A 27,816-nucleotide genomic window follows, 5' to 3' on the forward strand; every position below is an offset into this window, starting at 1 on the left:
TAGACTATAGACTAGACTATAGACTAGACTATAGACTAGACTATAGACTAGACTATAGACTAGACTATAGACTAGACTATAGACTAGACTATAGACTAGACTATAGACTAGACTATAGACTAGACTACAGACTAGACTATAGACTAGACTATAGACTAGACTATAGACTAGACTATAGGCTAGACTATAGACTAGACTATAGACTAGACTATAGACTGGACTATAGACTAGACTATAGACTGGACTATAGACTAGACCTATAGACTAGACTAGACTAGACTATAGACCCCAGAAAATAGTTTTTAAAAAGCATACAGACATTCTCACGGAGTAGGGGGTATTAAATTTAGGGAATAAATACTTTCGGAGCATTGGGTTAAAGATAATTTTCATACATATAACACGGAAAACACTCCCAAATAAAAGTTGCTAATTAAATTTAAAAAAAATTCCCAATACAAAGTAAACAATTATTATCAACAAAAGAAACGTACTCATAAAACCCAATTGTATTTACCTTATCACTGTTAACAATGAAGCAGTGAATCCCAAACGTTTGTCTAACCTGGAAAGCAGAAATCTAGAAACTTTATTCACATATAGAATTGGTCGAGTGATAATAATATCAGGCCCCAACTGTTTGGGAACCTCTGCCAACAAAGTAAACATATGACACTGAGAACTTAATAATGAATGAATTAATCAACAGAAATATGTATAATTTTTAAATAGTAATAAACAAAAATTGAGTTGTTAAATCAATTGCATTGTGGAATCAAAAAGAAAAACTCTCATTTAATGTTATTGTCAGCGCACAATTACTCTGTTCGTCTCCCATTGTTTGTATTTGTTTATTTACTCCAAGTACAAACGTACATTATCGTAAATTCTATTGTATGGCGATACATATAGTAGAATTTTAATTCGCTCACAATATGGGCCGCTCATTAGAATTCCAGACACGAACTAGGCATGACAACAACCCCACATACAACAATACGCATAGACAACGACGACGAACTACTACGTATGATCCACTTTTTTTGGTGAACGATTATGGTCAAACATACGTTTTGCATTTAAACAACAAATAAAAAACATTCTACAGCTAATTTTCCCTTTTAGAATTGAGTAGAGAACCTAAAAATAGTAGAGGATCTTATCATTGGGCCCTCTCTCTCCCGCTCAATTGTACTCACATTGATTACGCCACTAGTATGATTGCTGTGTATTACTGTTACTTTTTTAGCATTTATGGCAACATTTTTAATTTATTTTTACTTTTTAATTCAGTCGGATCGTTCGGTTGGCGGTCAATAATTGGACTTAATTTAACGGATACTCAAAAAACCCAAAAAAAACTAACGATATTGATAAGACTTTTGTATACATAAAACTAAAATCGGTATTTATTCCAAAATCAATTAAACGCTAGTTGATTAATAGACAAAGTTTTATAAGTGTAACGTATTAAGAATTGATTTTGATTGGAACAATTAGTTCATGGTCGTTTACTGTATTGACTAAACGTCTGACTTACGTAGTATCTCGGGTGCTAATAGTGAAAGTGTCATTTAATTATAACGGTTATTTCTTTTTGTTGGCGTCAGATATTAATAAAATACTAACCATTTGGGTGTAATCGTTAAAAAAAGTAACACAACAATTGTTTATAAACAGAAAACTTATTGAAAATATATAATAACAAAAAATGGCTATTAAAACTGTGGCACCCACTAAGCAGCAAGTGGATGAGCTGCGTAATATGTTTATAGAAAAATAGGAAAGAATCCACCAGCTGGTAAGTTGAAGAATTTCTTGAAATTTAACACAAAGCAGTAAGTATAGACTAGACTATAGACTAGGACTAGACTAGACTACAGACTAGCTATAGACTAGACTATAGACTAGACTATAGACTAGACTAGAGACTAGACTATAGACTAGACTATAGACTAGACTATAGACTAGACTATAGACTAGACTATAGACTAGACTAGACTAGACTATAGACTAGCTATAGACTAGACTATAGACTAGACTATAGACTAGACTATAGCACTAGACTATAGACTAGACTATAGGACTAGATATAGACTAGACTATAGACAGACTATAGGACTAGACTATAGACTAGACTATAGACTAGACTATAGACTAGACTATAGACTAGACTATAGACTAGACTATAGACTAGACTATAGACTAGACTATAGACTAGACTATAGACTAGACTATAGACTAGACTATAGACTAGACTATAGACTAGACTATAGGACTAGACTACTAGACTAGACTATAGACTAGACTATAACTAGACTATAGACTAGACTATAGACTAGACTATAGACTAGACTATAGACTAGACTATAGACTAGACTATAGACTAGACTATAGACTAGACTATAGACTAGACTATAGACTAGACTATAGACTAGACTATAGACTAGACTATAGACTAGACTATAGACTAGACTATAGACTAGACTATAGACTAGACTATAGACTAGACTATAGACTAGACTATAGACTAGACTATAGACTAGACTATAGACTAGACTATAGACTAGACTATAGACTAGACTATAGACTAGACTATAGACTAGACTATAGACTAGACTATAGACTAGACTATATAGACTAGACTAGACTATAGACTAGACTATAGACTAGACTATAGACTAGACTATAGACTAGACTATAGACTAGACTATAGACTAGACTATAGACTAGACTATAGACTAGACTATAGACTAGACTATAGACTAGACTATAAACTAGACTATAGACTAGACTATAGACTAGACTATAGACTAGACTATAGACTAGACTATAGACTAGACTATAGACTAGACTATAGACTAGACTATAGACTAGACTATAGACTAGACTATAGACTAGACTATAGACTAGACTATAGACTAGACTATAGACTAGACTATAGACTAGACTAAGACTAGACTATAGACTAGACTATAGACTAGACTATAGACTAGACTATAGACTAAACCCTATACTAGGTATTCCGAAAGTCATCGGTGTAGGATATCTTATGATCGTACATGTCCATCTATACATTTCTACTTGTTTATTTATATTTATATACATACATGTATGTATGTATGTTTTTATTTTGTTTATTTTAAACAAAAATATATTTTTTTTCTATTAGCCGGTTTTCCTTAATATTTGGCAAAATATATGTATACAAACCTATTTATATCACAAAAAATATTGAACTTTGAAATCATCATCTTCCTGAGTCAATTCAATGCATTGAAAAATTGAACAGAGGGGTACAGAGGAGAGGATACGGTTTATTGCAAATCCGGTTTAAGTTGTTTTGCAATACAAAACATTAATTATAAGTAAAGTAAATGTTTCTAATCTTTTAAAAAATGGAACATATTTCAATACTCCTTTCCTAACATTTAATCATCGTAAAATGTTAAATTTGTTAATGGGTATAAAATTTGGTTTGAAACTCAAGCCACTTGTAATATTACTAAAATTGTTTAAAAATAGCTTATTTTTTTATAACTGTGTTGTTTTATAACTTTATTTATCAAACACCTTCCTTCATCCGCTTACATCTCAGTTAATTAACATCTGATGTAAAAAAAAACAAACCTGTTTATTTGGTTGCAATTCTAGTAAAAAGTTCAAGTTCAATGGAAAATTGTTTTATTTACTACTTAGTAGGTAGTAATATTGTGTAACCAATTCATTTTATTTGTTTTATTAATTTGAGTATACCCGCTAAGTGATTCATTTTAATGCATTTCGCTGAAAATATAAAAAAAAACTTAAATGAATATTCAAAGCCAAATCAGTTTTTTAAACTATGGATTTTAACCTTTTTTGCGATAAGAATTTAAAAGCTATATAAAATAATAATTTTAATCTAAAATGCCCTACTGGAAAAAGAAAAGGTATTTTCGGGCAAATGCATAAATATGTTCCTACTATGTAAATATTTATTACCGAGCTCGATCGTATCAAACATATTGATTTCGTAGACGATCACTATAAAAGTTTTACAAGTTTGACCTTAAATCTACCATTTCTCAACTTATGACCTATGGACAATCGCTAAAGTTAATGTAGAGTATTTTTTAGTTCGCCTTTAGTATACATTTTTATTAAGAAAGCCCAATATCAACAATCACCTTGATAGTTTTATAAAAATTGGAATAAACAATTCTTTTGATAAGTTAATTTTATTATCTATAGATAATATTTCAGTTCAGTTAATATGTATTTAGAAAATTTTGATATTCTTAAAAGAAGTTGTTAGGAACATTGTTTCAGCTTGATTAGACTATTTAAATTAAAATGATCCCACCAAATTTTATGATGACATTTACATTACCTATTGATATTTGGTTAAAGAACTTAGGAGCCACAATGTATTTACTTATCGTTGTAAAATTATCAATGATATTGTAAAATATCCAGGCTATAGAACAAACTATAGACTATATTCAAGACTATCGAATAAACAATAGTTAAAACTATAGGATAAACTATATTCCAGACTATAATATAGCCCTGAGTATACTATAGTCCTATACTATAGTCCAGATTATAAACTACACTTGTTTATAGTGCAGATATAAACTAGACTAGAGTGTAATCCTCACTATAAACTGAACTATATTTCAGACTGTAAACTATGTTACAGTCCAGGCTATAAACTAGGCTATAGTTCAGAGTATAGACTAGACTACAGTTCAGACTATAGACGTCTATACTAAACAGTATAATATAGTCCAGACTATAAAATGGACTATACCAGACTTTAAACTAGATTAGAGTTTAGTGCAGACTATAAACTAGATTATATTTCAGACTGCAAACTAAATTATAGTCCAGTCTATTAACAAGACTAGTTTATAGTCTTAACTACAAACTAGACTATAGACTAGACTAAACTTCAGACTATAGATTAGATTGCAGTCTGGACTATAGTCTAGGCTATAGATTAGACTATGGACTAGAATATAGTCCTCATTATAGACTAGTCTACACTCCAGACTATGAACTAAGCTATAGTGCAGACAATAGACTACTATACAATGCTGTAGTCCATCTATAGTACTGATAATATAATCTACTCTGTAGATCATACTATAGACTGTATTATAGTCCCAGCTATAGTCCAGTCTACAGTCCCGATTATAGACTAGTCTACAGTCCAGACTATAGACTAGACCAGGGGTCGGCAAACTTTTGAGTCGGAAGAGCCAAAAATTACAGTTTACAAAACATATGTTTTAAAAGAGCCACAAAATTGTTGTTTATTAAAACTTTACAAATACTTTATGAATTCACTTCAAAAACATAAACTTGGTTTAATTATCTACAGGACATTCTGCAAGGAATCTTACATATAGATTTTTGACTACAAATACTTTTTGAATTTATATGGGTCATTCGAATGCATTTTTTAAGCACTCGTTATATAAAAATATAGAAGTTTATTAGAGTAGGGCGACAGTGTTATCATTTAAAAGGCATTTGGAAACATATCAGGAAATGTAAAAATCACGAAAATTGATAACGCAGCTAATACAGTATAAAGTAATATATTATTTTGGCGGCAATCGAGATATATATTTTACCCCAATATTAGGTCATTTTCAGAAAATGACTAACGATCATAATTGACTTAACAGTAGCAATATAGCAGCGAAATTCAAAATATACAAGTTTTATAAGAACAAATATCTATCTTCCAAATATGATTTTAACGTTCATAACTGTCTTAATAATAGCAATATCATGACAAAATTCAACACAAACAAAACATAATTGACAAATCCCCTTTAAAAAGGTCTACTTCGGAAAATAACTTTAACATTCATAACTGATTTAATAATACATATTAGTATAGCGACGCAATTCGACACAAACAATTATTATAGGAACGAAAATCTCTCTCCAAAATTTTGTAAGGATCAGTTCATTGTTGACCATACCCCCATATAAATTCCTCTTCAGGAAATGACTTCAACGCTCATAACATGCTTAATAATACCAGCATAGTGGTGAAATTCGTCATAAACAAGTTTATAGGAACAAATATATCTATACCAAATTTAATAAGGATGGATTCAGAATTGACCCTACCCACCCATATAGTGTTCACGAAAACGACGAAAAATACAAGTATAGTGATGAAAATCAACACAAACAAGTAGGGTCCAAAATCTCATTACCAAATTTTGTAAGGATGTGTCGGTCCATAATACACTGTAAAACGTTTCTAAAACGCGCAATATTTAAATATTGAAGTTTTTAAATAGAACAAGTTTTTAGTATTTACCCAGCCAAAAATTCGGTAATGGGTTGTACTTCCATAACCACTTACTTTTCAATGACTACTACTTACCGTCTGCATTACTTAGAAGTATTCTAGTAATAACTTTCTTATAATCTGATATAGAAGTACTTTATTTTAGGCATTGTCATTTTTTTTGTCGTTTTAAGTATTGTGTTTTACAAAAAATAAAACAAAATTAATTTTGATGTGAAAACCATTATTTGATGCGCAATAAAATAGCTATGCAGTGTGTAGAACATTTGACTAAAAAATCGAAGTCCCTGGTTCGTATCCTAGTTGGCTCTTTTTATTATTAAAAAACAAAACAACTTACTCAACAACTGTTTTGTAAGAGAAATTGCAAGTACTTTTTTAACTTCCTATTAGTAAGCGTGCGTAGAAGTACTTGCCTCCAATGACATCACCGTGTTAAAATAATGACTTAAAATGCTAATGAAGAAGTAGTGAAAAGAGGTTTTATTAGCTTTTTAACTCACGACTTTTCAATGTAAGTTTTTCCTGGGTAACTGTGTCCAAACTCTCTACATTATTAAGTAATTATTTAATTACTATATTTTCAATTTTCAAAAAATATTTTTTAATTCGAAAAACACGAAAATTTCGGAATGTATGATCATGTTTTACATTTTATCTAATGGCACTTCGTAGGAGCGCTCATGATACTCCATCGTTTATAGGGAACTTTTCAACTAAAAATTTAAAGAATTAAACATTTTCTTACAATACTAACTTGTACATGGAACAAATTCAATAGGAGAGATAGGTTTGTATAGCTTTAGAAAGTTTGGATCATAACTTGTTGTTTAAAGTTTCACAAACGACTCTAAACTTTATTGTTAGTTGTCTCACATGCAGAAGGATTAAACAAAGTTGAAATGTTGTGTATATTGTAGAAACGTATGCGAATTGTTTTGTTAGTTTTAACAAACACTGCTCGTTAATCTATTCAGAAAGATTTTAATATATGTATATATTTTTTTTATAAAATAAAAAAAATACGTATGAAACTAAAGAGCCATAGCTCCACATCCAAAGAGCCGCATTTGGCTCTTGAGCCGTAGTTTGCCGACCCCTGGACTAGACTATGGTCTTATTTATAGACTAGACTATAGTCCTGATAATAAATAACTGCATACGGATCTAAAGTTCGGATTCGCCCAGAGTTTATTCATTTACAATTAACTATTTTACTATACTTATTAACATTCTCACATTTTTCTTTCAGTTCCATTCCATCCCGTCGATATTGATCGTGTACGCAATGACGATGTTTGGTGTACACGTTTTCTGGAAATGTACGATCTAGATATGAACGTTTCATTCGAAAAACTCTGGAGCACCTGTATATGGCGTCAACAGTATGGTGCCAATGATTTGAATGAGAACAATGTACGAATGGATTATTTAACCGATGGCGTTATATTTCAACATAACAAAGATATCGATGGAAAACCTCTGCTGATATTCAAAACAAAATTACACGTTAAAGGTGCCAAAAATATGGATGATGTCCTTAAAGTATTAGTATACTGGATCGAACGTATGCATCGTGAAACACACATGGACAAGTGTACGATCTTTTTCGATATGGAGGGTACGGGTTTGTCAAATATGGATTTGGATTTCATAAAAATGATTATAGAAACATTTAAGATGTACTATCCGAATGCTTTGAATTATATTATTGTCTATGAGATGGCTTGGGTATTGAATGGTATGTTTAGAAATGTTATATAATATAATTAAATGGATTTATTTAATATGTTGTATGTATTTTTTATAGCTGCTTTTAAAATTGTAAAAGCTTTGTTACCCGAAAAGGCTGTGGAAATTTTGAAGGTTATTAAGAAAAAGGATATCAATCAATATATTGATAAGGATAACTGTTTGACATGTTGGGGTGGTAATGATGATTTTCAGTTTACTTTTGTGCCCGAAAAGAAAACATCAGCTCCTGCACCCAATGGTAAATTGCCCACTGAAACGGCACCAGCTGAGTCATGATGATTTAAATAATAATATCAATGATAAAAAGGTAAGATGTAGGAGTAATCAAATGTGATGAATTCCGAACCAACTAGACCAGAATAGCTTAATCTATCCACCCATCCACCATCCATCATCGATCACGAATTATCGAGCACGATCGACGAGCTACCTATACGAGCATCATCTTCGCTAGCATCGATCGAGCGATCGATCTAGCGATCGAGCAGCGAGCATCCTATCCAGCTACTACTATCTACGATAGATAGCGAGCGAGCTAGCGAGCATCTATCGATCTATCTATCTATCTAATCGATCAGACTATCTATCTATCTAGCTCTATCTATCGATCGAGCGATTATCTATCGATCTATCTATCTATCTACTATCTTCTATCTATCTATCTATCTATCTATCTATCTATCTATCTATCTATCTATCTATCTATTATTATCTATCTTATCTATATATATATATATCTATTTATCTATTATCTATCTCTATCTATCTATCTATCTATCTATCTATCTATCTATCTATCTATCTATCTATCTATCTATCTATCTATCTATCTATCTATCTATCTATCTATCTATCTATCTATCTATCTATCTATCTATTTTGCCAGTTATTGATAGTTTCTAACCTTTTCTTTTTTAATAACACCATATTTCCTAAAAATAAAATTGATTTTTGGTCAGTGTTTGCCCAAAGCGAAATCAATTAACCTTTTTCGAAATACTATTTATATGCGTTTCTGTCCATAAGTAACCATCCTCTATTGACCTAATTAAAATAAGAAATACAAACGGATATTTATAGTTTGCGTGTTTTATAAATACAATACAACCAACAAATAAAAAACTAGTTGGCTATAATAAAAACAGATGTTCTTTACAAAGGTTTTACACGTACAATTCTTATCATTCCTGTCTATTTGTTAATAATGTGACGTAGACAGTTTAGGTTTATTCCCTTTTTACATCAGAGACTACTACAACGAGCTAATTCAAATTTGCGCAAATGTACTGAAATTTAGAATCTGGTGACCATATTAAAAGTATTTTGGAATGCATGATATGGATTGATATGATTAAAATCATCTTTTAACTTTAAATACATTTACAGTTTACCTCTTTAAAACAAAAAATAAAAAATATTAACAAATCCTTTCGATTTTAACCTCGTACATTTAGTTTGAGGTTTATTCTTTAACTATTTCAATACAAAATTATTCAATAGAATCCAAAGGTGTAACTTTAATAGTTCCAACAAACATTAACGTATTTAATTAGAAATACATACTAAAATAATTCATTATTTTTACAAATTTGTTCTTATTGTAGTATATTTACTTGATATTGATTTTCTTTTAAAATTTCATACATTTTAAATTTTCACACAACTTCGTATAACAACAATTTAGTTCTCTTTGAATGCTTTTAGGGGTCAAAGGTCATCTACACTTTGTAATATTTTTATGTATAAACTATGTTACATATACATACATGCATAGTATATTTACATAAGTACACACATAAATTTTGTTTTAGTTATTACTGCTATATGAGTGTAAATTGCAAGGTCTTGTAAACATGACTAAAGTTGTAAAGTTTAAATTTTAATGTCGACTCAGTGCTACGGCAGTCGAATCAAAAAGTCGACTTTTTGCAATTTATGAAGAATAAATATTTCAAAATTTTACATTTGTGTCGTTTTCGGTATTTTGACTTTATCCACGTTTAGTCGACATAGTTCCATTATTCGCCTTTTTTCTTACAAGATTGTCAATTTAACGAAAATAGTTGCCTTCGACTTTTTTCGACAAAAAATAAAAAGAGAATATATCAGATTACCAATAGGGTTCTAAAGCTGGAACAAAAAGTTTTATATAGAACTTTCCTATAGAAATATATAGAAAAACAGGAACACTTTTCTATAATGTAAATATATCGGACTATGACTCTTTTTTATTGCAAGCATTGGAATGTCATTTGTTAATAGAAATGTGTCTTGGGATGTTACTTTATACATAGTTTATAAATAGTCGACTTTTTCCGACTTTTTTAAAATTTTCGACTATTTTTGACTTTTTTCTACTATTTTCGAGTTTTAGAATTTTTCCGACTTTTTTCGACTTTTTGACTTTTTCCGACTTTTCGACTTTTTCCAACTTTTTTCGACTTTTATTTACAAAGTCGACTTTTTTCAAAGACGATAGTCGAGTTATCGACCTTTTTGGAACAAAATAGTCGACTTCGACTTTTCGACAAAAAGTCGATTGTTCGATTATTCGAAAGTCGATTTATAGAACTCTAGTCTTCTGTCTACAAAAAAAGTGTACCACCCTAATATGACAGCGTGACTATCAACAAATTTGTTTTTACTTTCCGGTTTAATTGAGAGTTTTGCAATCGCTGTTGTTGTTATTAATATGGATACAATTAAAAAAAAAAACAAACAAAAAATCGTTGAGTTTGTTTACAAATTATTAAACATTCATTCATTTACTCTCTTCAATTAGAACAAGATCTGTTTTTGATTCTCTGTTCTTTTTTTGTTAATCTATTAAACGTACTGTTGTTACTCTTTAATGTCTGATAAACATTTCTTTTGTTATTAGTCTGTACTACATTTGATTTTGTTATACATTATTAATTTGTTTTTTTCCAACTGACACCTCTATAAAACTATGAATATAAACAGTCAAGCAGACAAACAGTCAATCGGACATAAGATTTTAGTTCATTTAGCTGTTCATTCAGTCCGGCAGACATTCACTTAGTCGGTAGTAAATAGTAGCCAACAGAAATATTGAAACAAATACAAACAACAACAATAGCGAACCCATCCAACCATCCATACAGCCAACACACCAAGTCCAATACAACAAACATTAAATTCAATGTTTGACTGGTTGTTTTTATAAATTTTGCTGCTCTTGTCTAAAAAGCCATTCATTCCATACATTTTAGAAATTCTATAGAATAAAAAACAAAAAAATATTGTGTGTGTTTTAGTTTATTTTTGTTGGCCACAGCGTCATCTTTAAGTTTAACACAAAAAAATAGAGAATAAAAATAAAACAGAAATAATAAATAATCAAAAATATTTTTGTATAAGTATTTATAAATTAGTTGCATTAAATAAAATATAAATAAAAATTATTTGCTTTTAAAGTGTTTATACTTATAAAAATAACGAAATTAAATCATTAAATTTTATAAAAAAAATCCATTATCAATTGTTATCAAATAATTCAAAAATTCGTTACATCTTTAAGCAGGTCAACGCCATTGCTTAGATTTTTTAGAAAGTGTCAAGTTCAAAGTAATTTCGGGTTTTTTTTGTTGTTGTTGTGTCTTTAGGCATTTAACTAAAACAGTGTTGTAAAACGTTATAATAAAATTATTTAAAGTTACTGTCAAAATACGGAAGTTTTATCAGTCCGACAGACAGTCCCTAGTTTGAAATTCTTTACACGTCCAAAAGATGCCACGGGTATGTGATCATAATAATTCTTAACATATTTATTAAATATAAACATATTTACATACATAAATTTCGATAAATATACAAACAATTCTACATACATGTGAGTTTATTATTTCCTCTTTGTATCACTCATTCGTAAATATATTAAAAGCATACTTAAAAGCTTTAATTATTAGGCGAAGCTTTTCATTTGTAACCCATATAAGATATTAACGTGTGAAAATAAACATTTACTATACACTGAGAGAAAAATTATTACAATACATTTGAAAATTAAGAACCGAAATGTAAAATGTTCGGTTATTAAACTAAGACTAATACATATTTTCTTATTAGTGTATTTTTATAAGAAAAATCCCAGCTAGCATTTGGAAGATTGTTGGATGATTAATCAGTAAACTGAGTCATTTTTGACTCCTTTTGATGACCTAAAAGTGATTAATAAGTTGAGCGCTTAAAAAATGACTCGAAAATGATCCCGATATATGATTGAAAACTGAATTCGTTTATAAAATTAAATGTATAAGTATTTGAATTTGTGTGATATTTATAAAGTCGATTTTCTGTCAAGGAAATTGAAATTATATTATGCTCTAATTATAATAATTTTCTGTGTTTAATGATCTTCTACGGAAGATAGTTGGGCGACTAATCAGTAAACTAAGTCTAAATAATTCAATTAATGTTTGAAATCTGTTTCTTTGCAAAACAATAACAAAATGTATACCAATCATAAATAGGTCATCCAGGTGTTTGAAATATGATTGTTTATAAATTTAGTTTGTAGTTATATTTCACGCAGTCGGAAGATCAAGAACTGTTTTCTGTTGTATTGTATTTGTCTGTAAGAAACATAAAAATTACTCAGAAAAGACTCAAAAATGACTATAATATGATTCGGAAATAACTCAAAAACGACCAGTTATTTGGCTCATTAATGACTCAAAAAAGATTAAAAAATTAGTCATAATTGATCAGAAGTAGGGCTCATACATGATTCATTTAGAAGAGTCGCGGGAAGGGTACCATTTTCTCCCGACGAATGTATCATTTATGATCAGAAAATGAGCGCATATATGATCATTTTAATCGTGCAGAAGAGTCATAAATGACTCGAATGTGATCAAAAATTTAAAAATTTGCTAGCTGGGAATACTCGAATAATGTAAAGACTTAAGTATATAAAAAGTCGAATTTTCGTCTATAACAATTACACTATGCGTCTAACCACCTGGTTTGCTCTAATTCGTCCTTCGTCACGGATGTACTCTTTGTTTCCTTTAGATTTTTGTCCGTCTCTTCGTAATCTATGGGGTGACGATTGACTTCCTCGTAGGACAAGCACATATTAAAAAAGCTAGTCACCTGGACAGTCGGTGGCTAGGGATAACCCTAAGTGGTAGGTTAGACAGAACTGCTGGGTAAACATTGTAACATATTCCATCTATAACCTAAGCTAAACATCGAATTTTTCAGATGTTTTCTATAAATATGTCGATATTTCCAAACATATGTAGATAATATTTAAAGATCTCCCCGGAACTGAAAAATACACAGAAAAAAATAATTCATATCAGGTTTGAATTTATTACCAAATTATGAATCGAACATGAGTTTTTTTCTCCAACCATTTTCATTCAGAATATTAAAAGTTCATAACATAAATTTGATATTTTTTAATTTTTTTCTACGATATTCATGAAAACATTTCAAAAATGCCCATTATTTTCTTAACTGTTTCCATATTCAGTAGATAGTAATCCTTTTTTAGCGAATTTTGTATAATTAAAAAGCGAAATGGTAATGTTGAAAAACATAATCTAACCCACACATTTTATAAAACGAAACATCAGCAAACTTAGTTAAACATCTAATCTTCATATAATTCTGCCAATTACGCGAATATTTCATCGATTTTAATCTAAAAATCATAAAGAAATAAAAAATTTTCCAGAGAAAATTTCAAAAATTTTTAACAAAAAGATAAATATAAATTAAAATTTATATATTTTAAGTCAAGGCTTGTAGATTTTGTTTCAAAAAATAAATATGAAAAGATTCATAACATTTAGGTCTTTATTCTTAAATATTATTAACTTTAGTCAATGAAAGCAATTCATAATATTTAAGCTGAAACTTTTTTTGTGTAAAAATTTACTGGAAATTTCTAAATATGTATGTATTTTCTTAATAGATTTTATATTTTTTCATGAGCAATTTCTCGCCAAATGAACCCCATTATAAGAATGAGAATAACCAATTACTTTTTAAAATTTCTCTCCTCTCGATTTAGACATGACTAGAAAATAATGTAATAAACTTATTTTGATTAGAAGTTGTTATTCGTAATTTTTTATAAATAACTGTTTATTTGATTGAATAATTTTAAGAATTTCTCTAATACATTGGATCATGCAGTAGGGAATCACCTATGTTCTCGTCAAGTGTTATTAATAAAATACTTTTCTGACTTATCATCTTAAACTTTGAACGTAGGAAAATGCTTTCTAATCAAATCGTACAATTTTGATGTATAGTCAAACCCGCTTATGACGAACTCCGGGGTACCAAATTTATACGTAATAAGAGGTGTGAAGTTCGTAATAAAAGGTGTGATGTTTTTGTAAGTCAAAAAATAAAGTAGCATTTTCCGCAATTAAAACAATATGAAATATATATTATTTCGTATTGTTTGGAAAATATTTCATATATGTTGTAAAATTTAATTTTTTTTCAAACAAGCTAATGTTTTATTATGATTTCGACAGATCATTTTGAAGTTAGTTATAAAAAAAGGAAAACTGTATGAAATTGAACTTGAGGGACTGAAAAAGTTTTTTGCCTGAAAATGGTTATGAAAATATCAGGACTTGAAAAATTGTTCGTAACAACCGAGATTTCGTTATAAGCAAGTTTGACTGTATTTAAAAGTAATTGATGACTAAGTAATAAATGTATGTATGTATATTTACCAAGGTAGTAAAAAAATATATTGATATCGAGAAATTAAACTTATTAGAAATTACAAATGAAAATTTTTCATAAAAATTCAGACGACCATCGTTGAAGAGGCTTTCTATAGTACTTTCAAACGATCGGTTGAATAGAGAATATATTGCATATACACATACAAACATATACAGTGCACTCGCGGTAACGTGAACACCGTCTAACGTGAACACCGCCTAACGTGAACAAGATGTTTTTTACATTGACTACTCTGTAACATGAACAAACACAGAAAGCTCTATAACGTGAACAATTTTTTTCACAATATTTGTTTTCTAAGCATGTAGACAACATTGAAATACATTCATTAAATTCGAATTTTAAAATTTTGGGAATCTCCTTATGTAAATGAATGTATATCCCCTAAATTATTTTGTTTATATGGCAAAGAAATTTGAAGTTATGAGTGTAAAAAAATCTAAATGTTTGCAGTTAAAAGAAAAGGCAGACATTTTAGATAGTTTGCAAAGAGGAACAAGTGTGACTAGTTTATCAAAAAAGTTTAATGTCGCTAAGTCAACAATATGCAGAATTAAAAAGAAACAAGTAAGAAGTTATAGTCGGGCGACGCCGACCATATATTACCCTACACCTGTATACGAATAAAATGTGATGTGGTTTTCATTATAAAGCATTTAAGTTGAATTGTACCTTGCCTCAGATATACTAAAGCCATTTACAGTTTAATAAAACTGTGGATATTTAAGTAAAATTTTGATGGGGCTTTTTAGAGGGGCTAAGGGTCAAATGAGGCCCTATAATTAAAAATTTTATCAGGGTCATCAAGACTAGTATAGAACTTGGTTTTGCAGCTTTTTGTCGAGATACGAGTATATTAAGAATAATTATGAACTTAAAAGCCCTATTTGGCGGGTTCAATTCTATGGGGCCTAGGTGAAATAATGGACCGATGTTAACCATTTTCAATAGGCTTTGTCTACAGTACCATAAAAGATCATGTGCCAAATTTCATTGAATTATCTCCAAAATTTCGACCTGTAGTTTGATTACAATGTTTACAACCCATTTTGGGGGGTACAGTTGTATGGGGGCTAGGTGAAATAATGGACCGATCTTAACCATTTTCAATAGGGTTTGTCCCTGGGACAATAGAAGATCATGTACCAAATTTCATTCAATTATCTTCAAAATTGCGGCCTGTAGTTTGATTACAAGGTTTACATGGACGGACGGACAGACGGACATAGCTAAACCGACTCAGAAAATGATTCTAAGCCGATTGGTATACTTTAAGGTGGGTATAGAACCAATATTATTGTGCGTTACAAACATCAGCACAAACACAATATACCCTCCCCACTAAAGTGGTGTAGGGTATAAAAAGAAGCAATTTTGAGTTGTGCAAACAACACATACCAAGGACCGGGAAAAAGACAAACTTTAAAATCATCAGAACTTCCAGTTAATGAAAAAACTCTTTACCGTTGGTTCCTCCGAATGCGTGATAGGAATTGGCCTGTAAGTGGTCTAATGTTAAAAGAAAATGGATTTTAATAAAATTTTAGTTTTATATTATAATAATATAAATAATAATAAAAGAATATCACGCTCAAGTGTGTAAAATACAGATTTATAAATTAAAATTTCATATTTTTTTCATGAAATTTGACAATCGCAAACGTGAACAATTTCGCTAACATAAACTCCCTTGGGTTTAATTAGTTCACGTTACTGCGAGTGCACTGTATGTATAAATATAAAATCTCTATAATTCCAAAACCAAAAGACATACAAATTAATTAAATTATAGAATTAAGTGTTGTAGAAATGATGAAAACTTTTTAAAGATTGGAGAGTTTTATGTATTTTTTGGTAATACATACTCCAATATATTTTTTCAGTGTATTTATAAACATCCAATTCATTACTTTTATTAATTTTCTTTTAAATTCTTAGCAAGTATTAAACAAACAGCCAGCCATTTGGCAACTCTAATAAAAAGCTCATTGTAATATAAAAGCTCAAACACTTTGCAACACAAAACAAAATGTCAAAAAATTTCGACTATTTTCTTTTTGCAACATATGAGAACAGCATATTCGAGGGATTGGACAATTTTTTTTTATACTTTACTAAATTTTATAATTCACAGAAAAGACCAAAGACAAAAAAGTGTACAAATCTTTTAAAAGTAATAAAAATAAAAATGTTTTTATAAATTCAAAAATATTTCTTACGAAAAACAACCCCACTGGATAAAAAGGCACAATCACTAAATACAGGGTAAGTTGGATAGTGGCCTATTTGTCGGGTTTGTCAGTCTGCCTTTTAGGCAAACAGACATTCAGTCGTCTCAGTTTGCTTTGTGGTTTCTTGGTAGTTGTATATTTACATACATATTTCCCTAACAATGTTAATGTGTTTTAGGAGGTCATCAAGAAATTGTCTCATTCATTCAGTTAGCTAGCAGCAGACAATGACATAAATCCAATTTAATATTGATTGATTATTTGCTTAAAGAACGAATATAATTGCATGAAGTATTTAATGACCAGTTTCTAAGGGGTTCGTTCTAATGTATGAACAAAATAAAAACCTTGTACTACAAATCATTATCCTCTCTCTGCAGCTAACATGTAGTACAAGTCTTAAATATTTTTTTTTTATTTTTTGGTTTAAGTGGCTCTTATTGCACTGAAGATGCCTTTGAAGAGTTTAAAAATATGATTCAAAGACTTTATAGAATTTGGTTTATAATGTACACAAATGTTTTTATAATTTTCCGTCTTATTTAGTTTATAACTATTATTCGTGGTGAAAGGATTTGGAAGATTTTTTAGTAAATAGTTTTGAAAGTTTATTAAATATTTTTAAATATGTTTTAAACTCTTTTTTAGGTCCATTTTGCCAAAAGTAGTCTACAACAGACGCCTGCTGCAGAAAAACAAACACAGATGCACGATATACCAGATCATTTTACACCACAAGATCGTAAGTTTTGTAAATATTAAAAATTAATAAATACTTAGTTATAATTAAGTAAAGCTTGGGGCAGTTTTAATTTCTCATTTTTTAGAACTGTACTAGAACTAAACAAAATCTTAACTTGATCTAACCAAGTACTAGAGCTGAAATAGAACTGAACTAGATCTGAAATAGAACTGAACTAGAACTAAATTAGAACAAAACTATAACTAAACTAGAACAGAACTGAACTAGAACTGAACTAGAACTGAACTAGAACTGAACTAGAACTGAACTAGAACTGAACTAGAACTGAACTAGAACTGAACTAGAACTGAACTAGAACTGAACTAGAACTGAACTAGAACTGAACTAGAACTGAACTAGAACTGAACTAGAACTGAACAAGAACTGAAATAGAACTGAACTAGAACTGAACTAGAACTGAACTAAAACTGAACTAGAACTGAACTAGAGCTGAACTAGAACTGAACTAGAACTGAACTAAAACTGAACTAGAACTGAACTAGAACTGAACTAGAACTGAACTAGAACTGAACTAGAACTGAACTAGAACTTAACTAGAACTGAACTAGAACTGAACTAGAACTGAACTAGAACTGAACTAGAACTGAACTATAACTGAACTAGAACTGAACTAGAACTGAACTAGAACTGAACAAGAACTGAACTAGAACTGAACTTGAACTGAAGTAGAACTTAACTGAACTGCACCAGAATTGTACTAGAACTGAACTAGAACTGAACTAGAACTGAACTAGAACTGAACTAGAACTGAACTAGAACCGAACTAGAACTGAACTAGAACTGAACTAGAACTGAACTAGAACTGAACTAGAACTGAACTAGAACTGAACTAGAACTGAACTAGAACTGAACTAGAACTGAACTAGAACTGAACTAGAACTGAACTAAAACTTAACTAGAACTTAACTAGAACTTAACTAGAACTGAACTAGAACTGAACTAGAACTGAACTAGAACTGAACTAGAACTGAACTAGAAACTGAACTAGAACTGAACTAGAACTGAACTAGAACTGAACTAGAACTGAACTAGAACTGAACTAGAACTGAACTAGAACTGAACTAGAACTGAACTAGAACTGAACTAGAACTGAACTAGAACTGAACTAGAACTGAACTGAACTAGAACTAAACTAGAACTGAACTAGAACTGAACTAGAACTGAACTAGAACTGAACTAGAACTGAACTTGAACTAGAACTGAACTAGAACTGAACTAGAACTAAACTAGAACTAAACTAGAACTGAACTAGAACTGAACTAGAACTGAACAAGAAATGAACTAGAAATGAACTAGAACTGAACTAGAACTGAACTAGAACTGGACTAGAAATGGACTAGAAATGAACTGGAACTGAAATAGAACTAATCTAGAACTATACTTGAACTGCACCAGAACTCAACTAAAATTGAACAAGAACTGAAGTACATCTGAACTAGAATTGATCTAGAACTGAAATAGAATAGAATAATGCAGCACTATAACAAAAACTGTCTTTTACCTTTTGAATACGCGGTTCTTCTAACTTTACTTTAACAATAAAAATCTAATCTTATTACCCCGACTTTAAATATCATTATTTTTATATTGACAAATCACAATTTCAAAATTGTTAATTTTTTTATTTAAATTCTTTTCTTAACTCAACAAATTCCAAAAAAAAAAAACAAACAGACGATATGATGCGAGTTTCTCCACAAGATTTTTTGAAATTCTCACGCGGTGAAGCTAAAGAAAGTATACTGGAACTGACCAGCACAAGTCTTTACCCAGTAACGTACAAGGTAAGCAAAATGAATGCTTTCTATACAAAATTACATATATATTTAATTTTTCTTTCCCTTTTCTAGATACAAACAACATCACCCGAAAAATTTCGTGTACGTCCCCGTCTCGGCATTTTAAATCCGGGCGAAACTATACAAGTTAATATATTACTAAAACCCGAACACAATCTTTCCGAAAGCGCTAAAGATAAATTTTTAATCATGTGTTTACCAGCAGTCGATGTACAAACAAATCAAAATGTTGATTTTTGGAAGAAATTGGATAATAATACGACCAATGTTGAACAACATAGATTATGTTGTATCTACAGCGATAACGAAATGACGCCCAATACTACAACGATTAGCAATGGTTATAATGCCAGTTCGGGTGATAAAAAAGTTAAAAGTTCAACTCAGGTGAGTGATCTATTAGAATATTAAAATAATTATTAAGTTATGGAGGATTGTTGATGGGAATTTGAAAATATTTATTTCAAATTCCCTTAATTCGGCCTTTGGCAGAAAAGGAAAGACATAAGCTTTAAAAAAATTCAAAAAGTTTAGATAATGGGTCCGATGATGAAAACAACGACATAATCTTCAGCAATTTTTCTTACAAAACAAACATTTACACGCGAACTATATAATATGGAAGTATATATTTTTAGAGATCTAATAAGTTGAAAAATTTTACTTTTTCCATGTGTCGAATTGTTCAAAGATGATTTGCCAGAAAAATTATATTTTGCACATTTGATACGATAGGTCAGACCGAAAAATATCTCTAAACATATTTTAAACTCTTTACACTTTAACTAAAACAATTGCTATAATTATGTAAAATGTTTTATAGTTTGCAAGGTATGCATTGTTTAAAAACAATTTTTAATCTTTTCCCTTTGTTATTCTTTGTTTTCTTTACAGCTGTCAGAAGAAACACAACGTTTAGAGAAACAACTACGAAACACACAAATTTTACAACTTGCCACCCTAATCATTGTACTCATACTATCGGCGGCTGTTATTTATCTGCTTAAACTGCAATTGTGCAACGATGACGGTTGCTTCAGCAAGGATGAGGCGGCCGCAAACAATGTTGACTTTGGCTCATGTGCCAAAGGCAAAGCAGATCTATAATATTTACTTACGAAATGCAATTTGACCAAACAACGTCTTCTTAATGCCGCTGCAGCTGCCACAACTAAATGTCGCAACATTAAAGCTGCCAACATGCACAAACTGATCAAACAGTGTCAATGTCCAGATGGTTACAGTGCCACACGTATAATGGATGATGATGGAAGTGAAGGCGCCGGCATATTCATGGACAATCAGTATAATTTTAATATGCATTGCAAGAAAGAGGGTGGCGTTTTAGGAGGCGGTTATTTGGTTGGTCTCATAGCATTCGCACGTAAATTTGCCCGTTGTATTCTAACACTCACAATGCTGATTGGCATTGTTTGTGTAACATTTTATTTTTGTTCCATGTCCCGTGAATCCTCTTCGGCTATAACAACGACAAGTGCTTTGGTGCATGTAACCGAAGCTGAATATACTATAACATCTTTAAATTGGGATACACCTTAAGCGGGAGTTGGGAAAATTTTTCAGTAAATATAAAATGAAATTTAGAATCCTTGTGCATGTGTGTGTGTATATTAAAAGTACTGCAGTTTAGTTGATAATTAATTATTTTTATAATTCCTTTCAAATGTTTTCAGTTCACATTGTACTCTTCTTATATGTAAATAAATCCATTTTTTTATTTTTTTTTTAGTATTTATGCTAAAATATTTATTAATAAACCTAATTAAATTTGTGGTATTTTAGAAATTTATTTTTTTTAATACTTTTTCGTAAGTTCGATTTTTTAATAAATATAATTTATATTATAATTTCTCCTCCCTTTCGTGGTCTTTGTTTAAACTAAATGTAAACTATTGCTTATTGAAATTGTTTAACAATTTGTATCTGTTCGTTTAGCGGGTTTTATAATTATTAAGTAAAAACTCGCTTTCGATTAACGATATATTAAAACTAAATATATATTATTGTATGGTTTAAATAAATATACATATAAATTTTATGAAATAATAAAAAAATAATATGTTTAAATAATTTGCCTATATAATGTAAAATCATTATTTTACGCTCATTAATTTTTTCGTTCTTTTAATTTTAAAGAAATAAAAATAAATTAAAATTTTAAATATTGTCTTCGGATATTCGTAAATATTAAATATTTATCCAAAGGTAAGAAGATAGATAGATAGATAGATAGATAGATAGATAGATAGATAGGATAGATAGACAGATAGAGAGATAATAGATAGATAAGATGTAGATAGATAAATAGATCCTCGCTCGCTCCTCGCTACGCTCGCTCCTCGCTCGCTCGCTCGCTCGCTCGCTCGCTCGCTCGCTCGCTCGCTCGCTCGCTCGCTAGCTCGCTCGCTCGCTCGCTCGCTCGCTCGCTCGCTCGCTCTCTCGCTCGCTCGCTCGCTCGCTCGCTCGCTCGCTCCTCGCTCGCTCGCTCGCTCCTCGCTCGCTCGCTACGCTCGCTCGCTCGCTCGCTACCTCCTCGCTCGCTCGCTTGCTCCTCGCTCGCTCGCTCGCTCGCTCGCTCGCTCGCTCGCTCGCTCGCTCGCTCGCTCGCTCGCTCGCTCGCTCGCTCGCTCGCTCGGTCGCTCGCTCGCTCGCTCGCTCGCTCGCTCTGCTCGCTCGCTCGCTCGCTCGCTCGCCTCGCTCGCTCGCTCGCTCGCTCGCTCGCTCGCTCGCTCGTCGCTCGCTAGTCGCTCGCTCCTCGCTCGCTCGCTAGCTCGCTCGCTCGCTCGCTCGCTCCGCTCGCTCTCTCGCTCGCTCGCTCTCTCGCTCGCTCGCTCGCTCGCTCGCTCGTCGCGCGCTCGCTCGCTGCTCGCTAGCTCGCTCGCTCGCTCGCTCGCTCGCTCGCTTCTCGCTCGCTGCTCCCTCTCTCGCTCGCTCGCTCGCTCGCTCGCTCGCTCGCTCGCTCGCTCGCTCGCTCGCTCGTCGCTCGCTCTCTCGCTCGCTCGCTCGCTCGCTCGTCGCTCGCTCGCTCGCTCTCGATCGCTCGCTCGCTGCTCGCTCGCTGATCGCTTCGCTCGCTCGCTCGCTCGCTCGCTCGCTCGCTCGCTCGCTCGCTCGCTCGCTCCGCTCGCTCGCTCGCTGCTCGCTCGCTGCTCGCTCGCTCGCTCTCTCGCTCGCTCGCTCTCGCTCGTCGCTTCGCTCGCTCGCTCGCTCGCTCGCTCGATCGCTCGCTCGCTCGCTCCCTCGCTCGTCGCTCGCTCGCTCCTCGCTCGCTCGCTCGCTCGCTCGCTCGGCTCGCTCGCTCGCTCGCTCGCTCGCTCGCTCGCTCGCTCGCTCGCTCGCTCGCTCGCTCGCTCGCTACGCATCGCTTCGCTCGCTCGCTCCGTAGCTTCGCTCGCTCGCTCGCTCGCTCGCTCGCTCGCTGCGACTCGCTCGCTCGCTCGCTTCTCTAGCTCGCTTCGCCGCCTCGCTCGCTCGCTCGCTCGCTAGCTCGCTCGCTCGCTCGCTCGCTCGCTAGCTCGCTCGCTCGCTCGCTCGCTCGCTCGCTTGCTAGCTCGCGCTCGCTCGCTCGCTCGACTCGCTCGCTCGCTCGCTCGCTCGCTCCGCTCGCTCGATCGCTCGCTAGCTCGCTCGCTCGCTCTAGATCGAGGCACGCAGCTACTCGATCGCTCAGCTCGCTCGCTAGCTACGCCTCGATAGATAGATCGCTCTAGATCGCATATCGCTTCGCTCGATAGCTGCTCGCTCGCTAGATCTCGATCGCTAGCATCGCTGCGCGATCGCTCGACGCTAGCTCGCTCGCTCGCTCGATCGATCGCTAGCTCGCTAGCCTCGCTCGCTAGACTCGCTCGCTCGCTCGAATTGCTCGCTCGCTCGCCTCTCGCTCGCTTGCTGGCTCCTTGCTACGACTCGCTCGCTCGCTCTCTCGCTCGCTCGCTCGCTCGCTCTCTCGCTCGCTCGCGCGCTCGCTCGCTCGCTCGCTCGCTCGCTCGCTCGCTCGCTCGCTCGCTCGCTCGCTCGCTCGCTCGCTCGCTCGCTCGCTCGCTGCGCTCGCTCGCTCGCTCGTCGCTCGCTCGCTCGCTCGCCTCTCGCTCGCTCGCTCGCTCGCTCGCTCGCTCGCTCGCTCGCTCGCTCGCTCCTCGCTCGCTCTCGCTCGCTCGCTCGCTCGCTCGCTCGCTCGCTCGCTCCTCGCTCGCTCGCTCGCTCGCTCGCTCTCGCTCGCTCGCTCGCTCGCTCGCTCGCTCGCTCGCTCGCTCGCTCGCTCGCTCGCTCGCTCGCTCGCTCGCTCGCTCGCTCGCTCGCTCGCTCGCTCGCTCGCTCTCTCGCTCGCTCGCTCGCTCGCTCGCTCGCTTCGCTCGCTCGCTCGCTCGCTCGCTCGCTCGCTCTCGCTCGCTCGCTCGCTCGCTCGCTCGCTCGCTCGCTTCGCTCGCTCGCTCGCTCGCTCGCTCGCTCGCTCGCTCGCTTCGCTCGCTCGCTCGCTCGCTCGCTCGCTCGCTCCTCGCTCGCTGCTCGCTCGCTCGCTCGCTCGCTCGCTCGCTCGCTCGCTCGCTCGTCGCTCGCTCGACTCGCTCGCTCGCTCGCTCGCTCGCTCGCTCGCTCGCTCGCCGCTCGCTCGCTCGCTCGCTCGCTCGCTCGCTCGCTCGCTCGCTCGCTCGCTCGCTCGCTCGCTCTCGCTCGCTCGCTCGCTCGCTCGCTCGCTCGCTCGCTCGCTCGCTCGCTCGCTCGCTCGCTCGCTCGCTCGCTCGCTCGCTCGCTCGCTAGCTCGCTCGCTCGCTCGCTCGCTCGCTCGCTCGCTCGCTCGCTCGCTCGCTCGCTCGCTCGCTCGCTCGCTCGCTCGCTCGCTCGCTCGCTCGCTCGCTCGCTCGCTCGCTCTCGCTCGCTCGCTCGCTCGCTCGCTCGCTCGCTCGCTCGCTCGCTCGCTCGCTCGCTCGCTCGCTCGCTCGCTCGCTCGCTCGCTCGCTCGCTCGCTCGCTCGCTCGCTCGCTCGCTCGCTCGCTCGCTCGCATCGCTCGCTCGCTCGCTCGCTCGCTCGCTCGCTCGCTCGCTCGCTCCTCGCCTCGCTCGCTCGCTCGCTCGCTCGCTCGCTCGCTCGCTCTCTCGCTCGCTCGCTCGCTCGCTCGCTCGCTGCTCGCTCGCTCGCTCGGCTCGCTCCGCTCGCTCGCTTCGCTCGCTCGCTCGCTCGCTCGCTCGCTCGCTCGCTCGCTCGCTCGCTCGCTCGCTCGCTCGCTCGCTCGGCTCGCTCGCTCGCTCGCTCGCTCGCTCGCTCCTCGCTCGCTCGCTCGCTCGCTCGCTCGCTCGCTCGCTCGCTCGCTCGCTCGCTCGCTCGCTCGCTCGCTCGCTCGCTCGCTCGCTCGCTCGCCCTCCCCCCTCGCTCGCTCGCTCGCTCGCTCGCTCGCTCGCTCGCTCGCTCGCTCGCTCGCTCGTCGCTCGCTCTCGCTCGCTCGCTCGCTCGCTCGCTCGCTCGCTCGCTCGCTCGCTCGCTCGCTCGCTCGCTCCTCTCGCTCGCTCGCTCGCTCGCTCGCTCGCTCGCTCGCTCGCCTCGCTTCGCTCGCTCGCGCTCGCTCGCCTCGCTCGCTCGCTCGCTCGCTCGCTCGCTCGCTCTGCTCGCTCGTCGCTCGCTCGCCTCGCTCGCTCGCTCGCTCGCTCGCTCGCTCGCTCGCTCGCTCGCTCGCTCGCTCGCTCGCTCGCTCGCTCGCTCGCTCGCTCGCTCGCTCGCTCGCTCGCTCGCTCGCTCGCTCTCTCGCTCGCTCGCTCGCTCGCTCGCTCGCTCGCTCGCTCGCTCGCTCGCTCGCTCGCTCGCTCGCTCGCTGCTCGCTCGCTCGCTCGCTCGCTCGCTCGCTCGCTCTCTCGCTCGCTCGCTCGCTCGCTCGCTCGCTCTCTCGCTCGCTCGCTCGCTCGCTCGCTCGCTCGCTCGCTCGCTCTCCTCGCTCGCTCGCTCGCTCGCTCGCTCGCTCGCTCGCTCGCTCGCTCTCGCTCGCTCGCTCGCTCGCTCGCTCGCTCGCTCGCTCGCTCGCTCGCTCGCTCGCTCGCTCGCTCGCTCGGTCTCGCTGCTCCTCCTCGCTCGCTCGCTAGCTCGCTCGCTCGCTCGCTCGCTCGCTCGCTCGCTCGCTGCTCGCTCGCTCCTCCTCGCTCGCTCCCTCGCTCCCTCGCTCCCTCGCTCGCTCGCTCGCTCGCTCGCTCGCTCGCTCGCTCTCTCGCTCGCTCGCTCGCTCGCTCGCTCGCTCGCTCGCTCGCTCGCTCGCTCGCTCTCTCGCTCGCTCTCTCCTCGCTCCTCGCTCGCTCGCTCGCTCGCTCGCTCGCTCGCTCGCTCGCTCGCTCGCTCGCTCGCTCGCTCTCTCGCTCGCTCGCTCGCTCGCCTCGCTCGCTCGCTCGCTCGCTCGCTCGCTCTCTCGCTCGCTCGCTCGCTCGCTCGCTCCTCGCTCGCTCGCTCGCTCGCTCGCTCGCTCGCTCGCTCGCTCGCTCTCTCGCTCCTCGCTCTCTCGCTCGTCGCTCGGTCGTCTCTCGCTCGCTCGCTCGCTCGCTCGCTCTCTCGCTCGCTCGCTCGCTCGCTCGCTCGCTCGCTCGCTCGCTCGCTCCTGCTCGCTCGCCTCGCTCGCTCGCTCCTCGCTCGCTCGCTCGCTCGCTCGCTCGCTCGCTCTCCTCGCTCGCTCGCTAGCTCTCGCTCGCTCGCTCTCGCTCGCTCCTCGCTAGCTCGCTCGCTCGCTCGCTCCTCGCTCGCTCGCTCGCTCGCTCGCTCGCTCGCTCGCTCGCTCTCTCGCTCGCTCGCTCGCTCGCTCGCTCGCTCGCTCGCTCGCTCGCTCGCTCTCTCGCTCGCTCGCTCGCCCGCTCTCTTTCTGCTCTCTCTCCCCTCCCCTCCCGTCCCCCTTCCGCCCTGGTTTTCTCGTTTTTCGTCCTCCTGCTGTTTCTTTCCATTCTTTCGCCCTTTCCCGTCTCCTCTCCCCTTTCTTCCCCCTTTTCTCTTTCCTCCCCCCCAATCCATAACTTAAAATTAAAATTACTTTGCAAAAGTACAAACATCAAAACAATAAAGAATAATCAACATCCAATCGCTGCTTCCAAGTGCGATTCTACCATCTTGCAGCACATTTCAGGCGTAATTTTGTTCCATTCTTCCAGTAAAGCTATTTGTAAACTAGTTTTGCATTCTATAGTATATTTTCTCATTTGATATTCCAAATATAAGAGCAAATTCTCCAATGGATTAAAATCCGGACTTTTATTTAGTTTGGTAAGATTTTTTGCATCCCAGGCGTTGTGCTTTGTCTCTTCATCCTGTTGGATGTGATAAACATTGTAATGTAATCCCAGTTTTGTTGAGTTAGCATCTGATCTCTCTGCTAAAATTGCGGAAAATAGCTGCTCGTCTCTGATTTCATCATAAAAACTCAAATGTCCAACTCCGTGGGCTGACATACAACACCAAACCATGACATTATCAGCTACTTGCTTAAGCCCTGCCATACGTCTGCCGTCTAAAACCGAAAATGTTAAATTCACTAAAGACAACATTCTTCCAATAGGTTATATCTTTATTAAGATAAGTCTTTGGCTCAGAATCTTTAGATTTAACTTGATTCGTAATACGTCTCTGCCAATTATGCTTTCGCAATACCTTGCGAACCGTTTCATCGGAAATATTTATATTTAAATGTTTTCGCAATTCCTTATTAATCTCTGGTGCAGATAGATGTGGATTTTCGCGAATTTTATTGATAATTTCTTTTTCTTCACCTTTTGTCAGCACCTTTGGACGTCCTGATCTTGGTAGATTTTCAATGGATTTTCGTTTTTGAATATGTTTTAAAATGTAGTTTATTGCTCTAGGATTTCGATTAACAATTTTCGCAATACATTTATTCGATCGACCTTCATGATGTAGTTGTAAAATGAATTTCTTTTCAGATTCATCAAACTCTTTTCCTCTGGGCATTTTTGTGAAGTGTTAACGCAACAATGATAAATAACTAAATGATGTAATGTTTATGAAAGTAAATGGTTTATAAAGGATCACAGGTATGTTTGTGAAAATTCGCATACTTATGAGATCTACCTGTATTTACCCATAGATTCTTAGAAAATGTTTTATTACTAGTTAATGCGTTTGAAATGGTATACAGTATATCAAACAAGTAATTTACCTACCTGTTGTTCAAAGAAATTTATGTATATTTTGTGCATTTTATTGTTTTA

General features: G+C 37.1%; 3 protein-coding genes across 4 annotated transcripts; 2 read left to right on the forward strand and 1 right to left on the reverse strand.

The window, feature by feature from the left end:
• Nucleotides 1–1,274: 1,274 nt before the first annotated feature.
• On the forward strand, nucleotides 1,275–21,091 carry LOC119612509 (motile sperm domain-containing protein 2-like). The gene is given in 9 exon segments (XM_037968317.1): nucleotides 1,275–1,784; nucleotides 1,787–1,801; nucleotides 7,572–8,060; nucleotides 8,130–8,329; nucleotides 8,331–8,381; nucleotides 17,695–17,788; nucleotides 19,484–19,593; nucleotides 19,660–19,995; nucleotides 20,503–21,091. Coding segments are annotated over 9 exon segments (1,581 nt in total). The 5' UTR covers nucleotides 1,275–1,711; the 3' UTR covers nucleotides 20,716–21,091.
• Nucleotides 20,755–21,405, forward strand: LOC119612510. Its single transcript, XM_037968318.1, has one exon. The coding sequence runs from the start codon at nucleotides 20,809–20,811 to the stop codon at nucleotides 21,166–21,168; it is 360 nt and encodes a 119-aa protein (XP_037824246.1). The 5' UTR covers nucleotides 20,755–20,808; the 3' UTR covers nucleotides 21,169–21,405.
• Nucleotides 21,406–26,647: 5,242 nt separating this feature from the next.
• On the reverse strand, nucleotides 26,648–27,744 carry LOC119612515. 2 transcript variants are annotated; one of them, XM_037968323.1, is made up of 2 exons: nucleotides 27,664–27,744; nucleotides 26,648–27,590 (listed from the first exon to the last, which is right to left on the reverse strand). In XM_037968323.1, the coding sequence occupies exon 2, from the start codon at nucleotides 27,554–27,556 to the stop codon at nucleotides 27,074–27,076; it is 483 nt and encodes a 160-aa protein (XP_037824251.1). In that variant the 5' UTR covers nucleotides 27,557–27,590; nucleotides 27,664–27,744; the 3' UTR covers nucleotides 26,648–27,073. The 2 variants fall into 2 exon arrangements, with proteins under 2 accessions (XP_037824251.1, XP_037824252.1); XM_037968324.1 differs by having other exon boundaries at nucleotides 27,677–27,737.
• Nucleotides 27,745–27,816: the final 72 nt, after the last annotated feature.

This window comes from Lucilia sericata, unplaced genomic scaffold, assembly GCF_015586225.1.
Source record: "Lucilia sericata isolate MDLA Ls3-8-SP2 unplaced genomic scaffold, ASM1558622v1 Contig001723F_arrow, whole genome shotgun sequence".
In the NCBI taxonomy this organism is placed as follows: Eukaryota; Metazoa; Arthropoda; class Insecta; order Diptera; family Calliphoridae; genus Lucilia; species Lucilia sericata.